We start from the raw sequence: 12,745 nt of genomic DNA, 5'->3' as shown, positions 1-12,745 counted from the left end.
ATCATATGCTGAATTCACAAAAGTATATTTGCCAAATAACACGTGGCCATCTACACTTTGTTCCTAATATGATCTATATAAAACTCTAAAAGCCAGCTGTATAAAAACATAATTCATATGTTAAGAAAAAAAAAAAAAAAAAACCCTGCCAGGCACAGATCACACTGCAGTGTATTAAATCCACTTAACACAGGCTTCACGGTTTCACCACCTGAGCACAGCTATGGGGTAGGGGCAATTGGTTGAAGATCTGGCAATACTGGTGGGGGCGATGATGATTACTATATTTTTACGTCTCTTAAGTGTACAGATTACTAAAGCACCACTAAAATAGAGTAGGTATACTTCTGTTGGCACAGGATAACACCAATGACACCTGTTGTGTGTTCAGTATCTGACACCTCTATGTACACTATCCTAAAACTATGTATTTTTAAAAAATGTTTCTATGTAACAGAGATATATGCATCCACTGCATACATGCCCATTTATATACAACACTAATTAGAATATCTTCTGGAATATCCCACCCATGAGTCCAGCTCATAGTGACCCTATAGGACAGAACAGAACTGCCCCATAGGGTTTCCAAGACCGTGACCTTTACAGAAGCTGACTGCCACATCTTCTTTCTGTGGAGTGGCTGGTGGGCTCAAACTGCTGACCTTTCAGTTAGCAGCTGAGTGCTTAACCACCATGCCACTAGGAGTCCTTCCAAAATTTCCATATACTTCTAAATCCAAATATGGAAATAAAATTATTAATGACTAAGAATTTTCCTCCTTTGCCTACTTAGATTACCTCTAAGAATCAGAATTTAAATTTTCATTTAAATGAGTGTTAACACTGAGTTCTCGTCTTATTTCCTCTTAGACATTTATTTCGTAACTGACATCAATATCCTATATTGTTCATTATTAAGTGGAGAACAGCAAAGCTAAATAAATACAGTTCATCCTCTTATTCATTCATTTAACATATTTATCCAGCACTTATGAGCCAGATATGATAAAATTTTTACCCAGTCATTAAATTTTCAAAATGTGTACATCAGAAAAAAAAAACTTGTAAAAGCACCCAATATGATATTATTTAAAGTAAGCCTATAATGAAACGAGGAGCACTGGTGGTACAGTGGTTAAGCACTCCTAAGCGAACCACAATGTCAGCGATTTGAATCCACCAGCTCCTCCCTGTAAGAAAGGTGGGGCAGTCTGCTTCCTTAAAGATTTAGTCTCAGAAATCCTGCGGGAGACCTTCTCTGTCCTATACGGTCTCTATGAGCTGGAATTGACTTGATACAATGGGCTTGGTTTTGGTTATAATGAAATAGCTAATAAAACAGATGAATAACTTGAATTCAAACTCAATTTTTTTCTCCATTTTTATCTCTTTTTCTTACAGCAAAAATGAGAAAGGAACATTTCTGAGTCTCAAAAGTATCATTCATCCAAATTAATTCAGTAATCTTCTCCTAAAATGAGTGACCTTCAACACGAAATATAAGAAAAAAGTGAGAATGTTTTTATTTTATTACTCTTAATATTATTATATAAATACACACACCAAAGCAGAAAAAAAAAGGATTAGAAGGGGGAGGAAAAAGAAAGGCAAACACACAGTAAAGAATTCACCTTTACCTAGAATCTGCTTCCATTTATTTTAGACATAATTCTAAAGCGTCGATCCAGTTTCTTAACACTGTACAAACCTAAAGAACAAACTTTATAGACAACCTGACTCAAATGAGCGGAAGCAGCCAAGTGCTGACAGAGGGGAAGGCCAATAAAAGGCATAAATATCGGCAGCAAGAGCAGACATAGGAACTAGAAAAGTTTGGTGGAAGGAGGCCATTTAAACCCTAAATAGTCTTTAAAATAACCTTTAGTACAAAGTAATAAGTGATATTCATATCTATCATGTCATTTAAATAGTATTTTAATTTAAGAATTTAAGAAATGTATAATAAACATTAGAAAGATTTCCATTCAAAATAGTTTTATTAAATCAACTTATCACTTTAAAAGGTAAATGTTACTTAACTAGAATACTCACTTATTAGAAGACTTTACCCATTCTTTATAATGTCAAAAGAAATGAGGTGTTACTCTAGTATTATTAATCTTACTACTGTTATTTTTTACTAAAATCATAAAGAAACAAGACATTGGATTATACTAGGGAAACCTTCCTGAGACAACTTCTTTTAGGGGAACTTTACTATGGACAACAAATAGTACAGTCTGGATGTGTCACCTTGTAAATATGGTGTGCCTAGTCTCAAAGGGCAGATCTGTTTCTGTCTAATTAAACTTAAGAAAGCATTGTAAGACAAACTCTTCAAGAGGGTTTTAGACTCCCTAAGCAAACCTGAAACCAGTATATAACCAGTATATTTTTATCCAAGAGTATTCCGGAAGAATACCCATGTTTTCTGTGATCAGAATAAATCTAAGAATCTTCATTTCATGGTTCCATATTAGACCCAAAGTCCCAAGGATTAGTCAAAAACAGAATTTTTTTAAATTTAAATTGGAGTTAAGAATTAGCTAAGAACCATGTGATTCATTTTCTTCCACGTTGTCTCATCAAAAGTGCAGGACCTCCAAATGAGAAAACGCTGCTATGTACGACCAAACACAGGAAATTATGGCAAGCAACAGAATATGCCCCTCTCCAAATGGAAGACTGGGCTAGGAAGAATAAGTAATTTTATTCATTTGGTTGAGTAAAGGGTATACCCCAGCACCTGAACAGCAGCCAATTACTTTTTGGGTAGAGACTAGATAGACTACCACCAACTGAATTACAAATCAACCATTTACGAATTTTAGGTAGCATTATACTGTGCGATTTCCTAATCTATACATAAACTCTACACACTTAAAGTTTTAAAAGACCATTAAAACTGTCAAACAGCCAATCAAATTGTTTACATGCTACAAAATGTCGCTGTTTGGGGGCCAAGAACAGTTAAAAGTGGGTCAAAAGGAATAGATGATTTTACCTCACCATGCAGAAGATGTAATCCACAGAAAGGGAGTCAAGTACCCCATCCTGCACATTTACTAAAAACAGTATTCAAAGTGGGGACATTCTCTAACAGTAGGATCCTTTCAGTGGCTATTTAGACAGTTGGGAATTGGAAGTATCCATGTGTCTGTTATTGTTTCCTTATATTCATTTTGAACATAATCAGCAAATGCAGTTTGGTTTTAGACAATCTTAAAAAGAAAAAAAAAAATTACACAGAAAAAGGAAAGCCAACCCATCATTAAAGAATACTTGAAGGTTAAGGGCTCAATTTTTAAAATCCTAATGTCTCTTCCTTTGCATTTATTGCCTGCTTCACAAAAAGTAGGCCAGTTTCCATATATGGTTAAGTCTTTGCTTGAGGCCATTAATACAAGACTAGACTTACATATCCCTTAAATTTCCTATAATTTTATATGAAATCTGAATACATACAATTCATTGCAATTAATTCGAGACTAAGGAAGACTGCTTGTATGTTTTTCGAAATTAGTAAAAAGTCTGTTAGTGCAATATACTAAAAGAGATGCTAATTTAAGACAGCAAAACATATTCGGGTTAAAGACAAACAGAATATTCCATTAAAAGCTTCAAAACACTGCAAAGTCGATGTTCCCAGCAGTCCAAAATAGAACGCAGGGAAGACGCAGTCACAGCACTTAGCCAAAAATATTTTAACAGAATGCAACTGAAAACAGAGCTAAAAGTTTTCAGCTAGATACAAAACCACTTTTAAACCAAACAATACAAATATACCTTTATCATCAGCCATTTCGATTTCTTCAATCCATGAATAATATATATATAAATAAAAATAACAAAACAAAACAGCTACGGGCCAGACTCAGGCAGGCTGCACGCCCTTCCTACTAGCGCTTCAGAGTGCCCAAGCCCTGGCGGAAAGGCCTCCAGAACTGAAATTGGACCTGACTGCAGCCTCTCCTCACCAGCTATTTTTAGAGGACTCTTCCTCACGGCCAAGTGCTGCTAATCACTCGGCTGAGAAGCTCTCCTGACAATCAGACAGCCTTTCTCCCACTTAAGGGAGTTCTGTGTCAGTGGTTCTCTCAACTCCAAACCCTAAAATCAAGCATGCCAGAAAAAAAGGAAGCAAAACAAATTGTGCTGCCAGTTTTGTCTTCTTGGAATCAGGCCTCCGTGGCTTTAACCCCCGCACCAGATCATTTTAAGCTGAAACAAAATGACTAAGATCAAGTCTTGCTATAAATGTGACCTGGGGCCTAGAAACAGCCTGACTTGGCCCTTCAGAATCTAATCAAATACCTACATAAAAAGACCAATACTTAGTTCCTTTGAATGAAAAAAGCAGACCATAAATGGTAAGACATTAATTAACGCTCTAGAATTCTGCACTGCAAACATTACCACCCCAGGAGTAATTCCTCCAACAGCAGTGCAGTGGTAAAGCAGCGGCGGCAGCAGCAGCAGCAGCAAGGACTGTCTCACTGGAGAAGGAAGCAGAGGGCTGGGGGTAGGACAGGAGGGGAAAGGAAGGGAAGGACCTGAAGGCAGACTGGGAGGGGCGGAGAGGGAAAAGAGAAAGCGTTTAGCTGTAAGAGCAGTGAGTTGGGGGATATCATCTGAGAAAGGGAAATACAGAGAGATTATACAACCAAATTCTGATTATTCTCTACTTTCCAGCACCCCTTTTCTGCAAATCTCTCTTCTGGGAACTAAAATCCGTCCAATTTTAGGACCATTCATTCAGCAATCTAAGATTAGCAGCTCACACAATTCATTAGAGCTCTGATTAGTAACCCAGACTAATTTAGCACAGGCAATATCTAGAGCTAGGCAGCAATCTTTTAAAATTGTTTATAAGTTTGCTTTGTTTTTCTTCACGGAAATGTAAGCCTTTACATGCAAATTAAATTTGAAAAGTTCTGAAGAGGAGTCAGCAACCATCAGGGCCAACAAAACACAGCTGACAAGGGTCTTAGGTGTCTTCCAACCAAGCACCATTTCCCTCATTTCCTCAAGTATCCGATCCATCCCACTAAAGTTGTTAGTTGCTGGTGGGTTGACTCCAATTCATGGCAACCTTCTGCATGATAGAACGAAACACTGCCCAGTCCTGTGCCATCTTCTAGCACTACATTGCACCATATTCTGTTGTGATCCATAGGGTTTTCATTGGCTAATTACCAGAAGTAGATGTCACCAGTGGCATAGTTTCCAACATCAGAGCAACACACCAGTCATCAGTGTAGGACAGATAAGTAGTAGCCCACTTAAGTAGTGTGCTGTCGAGTCTATTCTGACTCATAGTGACCCTACAGGATGGAGTAGAACCGCCTCATACGGTTTCCTAGGTAGTAATCCTGACAGGAGCAGATTATCACCTCTTTCTCAGGTGGAGCTGCTGGTGGGTTCAAACTGCTGACCTTTTGGTTAGCAGCCAAGCGCTTAACCATTGCACCACAGAAGTCAGCACTTGCTAAAATGTTAAATGACAACAAATCATCTGTCCATAGGGTTTAAGATGATCCACCATCCACCACCATACAAATTCACCAGACATATATTTAGAAAGCTTTTTTTTTCTTTTGTTGTTTCTCGAGGAATGGTGAGAGCAACAGGAGACCCCCTTTTTTTTTTTTTTTTTATAGGGCCACCCAAAACCAAGCCACCATACACAGATGGGAGGCAGCCTTGTACGGTTTCAGGACCTGATTACTCCAATAACTTTGATTTGGGGACAGTCCCTAAACATCTGAGATTCAACTCCCTCGCTTGTAAAATGTGTCTTGGCACAAATGAGGCAGGTGAGTATTTGTTGAAGTAATTCAAGAATCAAGTTTCTATTGAATCAATCAGAACTGGCACAGAAATCCCCTCATTCCCATTTCACAGCTCTTTCATGATCCTAGCCTGCCCCCAATTCTGCCATAGCTTCTAGAGTTTCTTCTCCTCTCCCCTTACAGGCCTGCACAAGGCCAGCTGCATTCTAAATTGCAGGTCTGCGGCCAAATGCTGAACTGAAGCAAGCATCACAGCTATTAAATATGAGGGTGCCGCAGTTCCAAGGCATCTTCACCACAGCTCCTCATTTCACCTCAACAAACCCTTATCACACATCCTATAGTTAAACCTCTCCTTTTGGCTTTTCCAACAGCTGAATAGTCGTTTCAATAAAATGTCTCCTCTCCTTAGTTTCACTAGATGACAATGGGTTTTTGTTTTTGTTTTTTAATCAGCATAAACCTCTCTGAGCTATCATTTAATCTATTACAGCATGTTTTTAAAGAATTCTTAACTTCAAAGGAAAAACACTTTCTGAATTTCCAGCAACTCTTTCTTGTAATGGGCGGCAGTGGAAGTTCAGTGGTGGAATTCTTGCCTTCTAGTGGGAGACCCAGGTTCAATTTTCAGCCGACACTCCTCATGTACAGCCATCATCTGTCAATGGAAGCTCGCATGTTACTGTGATGCTGAACAGACTTCAGAGGAGCTTGCAGACTAAGACAGACTAGGAAGAAAGGCCTAGCAACTTACTTCCCAAAAATCAGCCAATAAAAACCCTACGGGATCACAATAGTTTGATCCCATTGTACATGGGGTCATATTGAGTCAGGGACTGACTTGGCAACAGCTAACAACAACAACATCTCTTACAACAGCAACACATTTTTATAATGGGGAACGTTTATGAAATGTTTAAAAATAAATTTAAATTTATATAGCAAATCATGTTTTAAAAAAAACACTAGCAAACACAACTAAAATTAACTCTTCGTTGTAATGGCTGCTGGAACTAATAGCAACTCCTTGGACCGAGCAGAGACCAAAACTCTAACATGTGCCCTGAGGCTATGATTAAAAACCTGTCACCACCCAACATCACTAGAGCCAAGACCCATGTTCACTGAGCCCAGGGCTTTGTCTGCCTCCAAAAAGACTACCGGGTTGGAAACCTCCCATCCCTATTCTTGTGGGTCAGTGCTGAATACATCCCTCTTCTCACTCTAATCATCTAACCCTTCTGCAGTGGTTTTCAAACGTTTGAGTGCATCTGACACCTGGAGGGCTCGTTGAAACACAGATCCCAGAGTTTCTGATTGTGTAGGTCTGGGATGGGGCCTGAGAATTTGCATTTCTAACACACTTCCAGGTGATGTGGATGTTGCTAGTTAAGGACCATACTCGAGGGAATTCACTGCACTACTACACTATTCTTCCTGAATTCTCGGGGTCTGGAACAGGGGGAAGAAGTAGCTCTTGCTTCCCACTACAACTTCCAGACCATCATTTCCCTACTCTCTAAAAAGGAATAAAACAACAAACAACCAAAAACAAAAACAAAACCCTGTTCCTTTGAGGCACATGCCATCCAATTATACACCCTCTACTCTGCCTTATCACTGTTACCCACCAACCTCCAGTGATTCCCCTTACTTGATGAAGTCGTCTTCTACACCTCAATTCTGGCCATAACCAAGGGATTTCAATATCCACGTGGCCAGCATCAATGTCACAGGTTCTCTTACCTTCATTTCTTCATCTCCAGTGACCTTTTCCCCTTTGTTCTGATCTTGTCATAAACCCAAACCTAATTAGCTTTCCAAATCACATCTTCATACATGCTGAAACATCTCTGTAGCTATCTTAGCACAAGAATTTTAACAGATTTCTGAATACATACAATTCATTGCCATTCACTCTTTCATTCCTACCACAGATTTCATAGCCCTTCTGTCTTAGTCATCTAGTGCTGCTATAACAGAAATACCACAAGTGGGTGGCGGTGGCTTCAACCAACAGAAATGTAGGAAGTCTGAATTCAGGGGGCCAGTTCTTAGAGAAGGCTCTCTCTCTGTTGGTTCTGGAGGAAGGTCCTTGTTGTCAAAATCTTCCCCTGACCTAATCTCGCCCACCTGACATGCACAGAAACATCAACCCCGTCCTTCCAAGTGACCCTGGAACTTTTCTCCCACCAGCAGAACCAAACTTTAGCAGACCAACATTGGGGACTTTCAGGAGAGAAGGGTCCAAGCCTAAGATCCAGTTTGAGAGACTCCCTTTTTTACTGAGCAGACAACGGAACCGCCCCAGGAACGTCTTTTTCAGGCTAGACCAAACAATGACCTTGCTCTGTTCCCCAGGACCGTTCCCTTAATACTATTTCGGCCATTGTTCAGGGAGCCATCTTGGCAGCGCAAGTCCCAGTGTGCTTCTTTGTTTGGCCCACAAAATAAAGCCTCTTCTTTCACTTTCAAAAAAAAATCATCCCTCAGTCTAGGAGCTTCTCAGTGCAGGGACCCCGGCTCCAAAGGACACGCTGCACTCCAGGTGCTTCTTTCTTGGTGATGTTAGGTCTCTTTCTTCTCTGCTGGCTTCTCTCTTATATCTCAAAAAAGACTGACTCAAAATACAAACTACTGCTGTAGATTGAGTCCTGCCTCATTAACATCATAGAGATTAGGCTTTACAACACATAGGATAACCACATTAGATCACCAAATGGTGGGCAACCACAAAGTACTGGGAATCATGGCCTAGCCAAGTTGATACACATTTTGGGGGAGTAAAATTTAATCCATAACACCTGCTAAGAAAGCTCTGCTTGTTTGGGTCCATTATAAGAACTGTAGAATATCATGAGATACTAAAAATGTGGTTCTTAAAAAAAAAAGTTTCAACGACATGTAGTCTCCAAAGCAAATATATGAGTTAGACCGTCTAAACCCAGCTTTTAACAGCCAATACTACCAAAGCAACAAAGACAACTCCGCAGGCGCCGAGTGAAACCTGTGTGGGAGCAGCTCAAAGGCCATTAAGGGGGGCATAATTACGCCCGTAGTTAATGTCAGTTATCACACCACAACCGTACAAACCATTTTCCTTTCATTAGTTGTGCAATAATGCTCATGTGCACCTGCATTTTCAAGTTTTTGTAGCTATATTGAACTGTAAATGCAACTACTGTATTTTTGCAATACAGAAATAACACGATAAATTTTTTTTTTTTTTTTTGCCAACCTCACCCTCCCCTGTGAGGTAACTTCAAAAGCGCGCAAGCTAATCTGTACGTGCCCACAGGTAAAGTGGGCAGACGCGCATTGCTTGCGCAACTAATGAAAGGAAAATGGTTTGTACGGTCGTGGTATGATAACTGATATTAACGACAGAAGTAAATGCAACTACTGTATTTTTACAATACAGAAATAACACGATAATTTTTTTTTTTTTTTTTTTTTTGCCAACCTCACCCTCCCCTGCGAGGTAACTTCTAAAGTGCACAAGGGTTTTTCAGGGAAGAATTACTGTCAGGAGAGGGAGACAGTGTAGGATTCTACACGCCCCAACTTTAGAGCATCCCCCCGCTGAGGCCATTAACACAAGACTGGACTTACATATCCCTTAAATTTCCTATAATTTTACCTGAATGAATGGGTGGATCTCTAGAGAATTTGCTTTCCCAGATGGCAGAGCAACAAGACAGAAGGAGCCTAGGCCCCAAGACTGTGGAGCCTGAGCCCCACAGCTGGACTCACGGCTCTGGGATGGTTGGAAGCCAGCACGGGCAGTAACATCCTTGGGGGCCGTCCCATTGACTCCCATCCTCAGCGCCCACTGTAAAGGGCAGCAGTGACGGCCGCATCTCCTAGCAGGCCAACACCTGCCAGCAGCTTGGTGCTCCTTCAGAAGAGCATACCTGGCCTATAAGACCAGGAGCAGGTGACAGCTAGGGAGAGGAGGGCACCTGCAGCAGGCCCTGCCTGCCGGGGCTGGATTCATCTTGGCATCAGGGACAGCCTTGGGCTGCTTATACTTACTTGAAAGAGAGAGACAGCTCTGCCTCACTATTTTGGCTGTTTTCACAGGGAACTTGAGGCCAACCCCCCTGGCTTCTGATGCCAAGTATCCAGAGCTCAGGCTTGTTCTTAGTGGGAGAAGGTACTCTCCTTTGTTATTCCTGCCACGGGGATGGAGTGGGCAGTGTGAGGAGGCCAGCAGGGAGGGGTAAGAGGGCACCTCCACTTTTGTATCAACTTGCACCATGCTTTTCTTAAACATTCTCTTCCCTTGACTTTGATTACATTGCAATCTCCTGGCATTTTTTAACTCTCTAGGCTTTGTAATTCTCACTCTCCTTTGCTAACTTATCCTCCTCTACCCAAATTTTCAATGTGGAAATTCCATAAGGCTTGGTCCTATGCCATCTTTTCTAGTTGACTTCAGATACCATTTCTACAGTGTTGACTCTTTAAATTGTTCTCTTGTCTGAGCTCCAGGCCTGTCTGTCTACTCAGTATCTCATTTGAATGATTTACAGAAACCTCAAAGTCAGCATACAGAGAACTGAGCCCATGATCTTTCCCCACACACTCTCTCCTCTCCAGTGTTCTAAATCTTCGAAGCACTTTCAGCCAGCCACATATACCAAACACCCGGATTCATCCTGGCTCCATCCTGGACTCTTCCTCTTTTCCCAATCACCAAGTTTGAATAATTTACCCACCCATCTCCCAAATCAGAGTTTCTCCATCAGGCTGTTGCAAATGGGTTACAGCTATACCAAGATATGGTGTCTGCTCAGCCCTGAGGTCATCCTTGTCCATTTACACTGGTATAATATCTTTTAAAAGCAACTTTTGTGTGTGTCATGGCATGAAGATATGGGAAACCCTGCCTCAAACCACCCAAGACTCTGCCTCTCTACCACAATCATACAAACCCAAGTTACCAGCATCTCTTACACTGCCATGACACCTTAACATAACCTAATTGCTCCATACAGCAGGCACCATCTTTTTTTAAAAATCTGATTATATCACTACTCTGTGAAAAATCCTTCAACAGTGTATTAGTTTCCTGGGCTGCCATATCAAAATACCACAAACTGAAAGGCTTATAAGAACAATTTATTTTCTCACAGGAGTCACATTCAGGGTTTCTGCAGGGCCAAGTTCTGAAGGCTCTAGGAAATTGTTCCTTGCCTCTCTCAGCTTCTATACCCCAGATGTTCCTTGGTGAGTATATGTACCTTCACAAGGCCTGTCCTTTCTCAGTCTGTTTGTCTATGTCTCTTCTCCTCTTTTCTAGGAAACCACTCAGACCGGGTGGCATAGTGGTTAACTGCTACGGCTGCTAACGAAAAGGTCAGCAGTTTGAATTCACCAGGCAATCCTTGGAAACTCTATGGGGCAGTTCTACTCTGACTTATAGAGTCCCTATGAGTTGGAATCCATTTGATGGCAGTGGTTTTTTTTTTTTTTTTTTGAAGACTGGGTTAGGACCCACTCTATCCAGGTATGAGCTCATGTTAACTGATAACATCCTTAGCTACTCTATTTCCAAAAAAGGTCACTTTCACAGTTATCAGGAGTTAGGACTTCAACATAAACCTTTGGAGAATATAATTCAATCTATAATAAATGGGTTCATACTATTCTTAACGATAAAAAACAAAATTTTCAATGTGGCCTATAAGGCTGTACTTGACATGGCCCCAGTTAACCATGCCAGCCTTGGTTTTGAGTGACTTCCTCTCGTGTCTACACCCCAGCCACATGGTATATAGTCACCACGTTCTCTTCCGTCTCAGGAACTCTGCACAAGCTATTCCCTCTTCCTGCAATGTCAATGGCCTGTAGCCCAGGTATCTCCCCCAAGCCTACTAATCTTCTGCTCATTCTTTTTACATATTACCCCTTCAAGGAAGACTTCCCTGCTGTTACGTGCTCTCCCTGCTGTTACGTGCTCTCACAATAGTCTGTACTTTTTCACTAGCAACAACTATTATTTTTAAAAATTTTTTTCTACCTCTAGAATATAATTTTCATGAAAACAGGAACTGAATCTGCCTTGTTCATTATTGTATATCCACCTTACACCTAGTACAAACTCAATAAACATGTGTTAAATGAATGAATAATTTCCTTCTCAAATCCTTGATATGGCATGAGAACACAAGCCTCTTCTTGCCAACACATCAGAAATAAGGGAATAAAGTTGAGTCTATCAACTGCCAAGTCACTTCAGGATTCTCCATCCTCATGAATTATCCTAAAAATAATTCACAGAAGCCCTGCAAGTAGTTAAGAAGAGAGACCTCAAGAAAGGAATCCAGTGGTTCCTATGGATACAAATCAATCCGTGACTAAGCTTTCACTGCTCCACCTCAGATAAATTCCTCACTGGTTAATCTTGGGTGACTGACACCTGGGTGAATACGAGGAGCCACAAGTAGGAAGGGTCCAGTAGCCCCTTCATCTGTTTCAGTCAGACACCTAAAATTGCTTTCATACTGACCCATGTAATACAGGCACAAGAGCTTGAAGAGTGATGAGAATTTAGTAAAGCAAAACTGAGAAACTTGCTCCCATTTCCATCCGTATAACTAAACGAAAGTGAAAAATTAGCAACAGCAATTTATGTCAGCCGCCAGGTTTGTCTGTGTTTTTTGGGGGGGGGGAATTTTTATAATTCTTTGAAATTTCAAGTTTGAGAATAATGACTGCCCTAGCATATACCAATGTTTGTATTAACTACTAATTGACTGCAGAGGACATCTGAATCAAAACACAGGTCACCAACACCCACTTTACGAATCTGTGATGTATCAAAACTCCTCTGGTACGAAGCTAAAAATATAGTTTCCTTGAAATAATATAAATGATTTATATAATTTCACAAACTAGTTCCTCAAAGCAGGCCTAATGAGTCAGTTCCTTAATAAGTTCTCCCT

At 40.6% G+C, this 12,745-nt stretch overlaps 1 protein-coding gene across 20 annotated transcripts in view; it reads right to left on the bottom strand.

The window, feature by feature from the left end:
* Positions 1 to 4,412, bottom strand: part of ASPH (aspartate beta-hydroxylase) — a 236,926-nt gene extending 232,514 nt beyond the window's left edge. For 3 of the 20 annotated variants that reach the window (XM_049854247.1, XM_049854249.1, XM_049854245.1), the window contains exon 1: positions 3,790 to 4,412. In XM_049854247.1, coding sequence (XP_049710204.1) covers positions 3,790 to 3,805 — 16 coding nt within the window. In that variant the 5' untranslated portion in view covers positions 3,806 to 4,412. The remainder of the gene's footprint in view (positions 1 to 3,789) is intronic. The other 17 variants (XM_049854246.1, XM_049854237.1, XM_049854241.1 and 14 more) reach the window with 11 other exon arrangements.
* Between the last annotated feature and the right edge of the window lie 8,333 nt (positions 4,413 to 12,745).

This window comes from Elephas maximus, chromosome 15 (genome assembly GCF_024166365.1).
Source record: "Elephas maximus indicus isolate mEleMax1 chromosome 15, mEleMax1 primary haplotype, whole genome shotgun sequence".
In the NCBI taxonomy this organism is placed as follows: domain Eukaryota; kingdom Metazoa; phylum Chordata; class Mammalia; order Proboscidea; family Elephantidae; genus Elephas; species Elephas maximus.
This window is presented reverse-complemented; position numbering and strand designations above follow the sequence as displayed.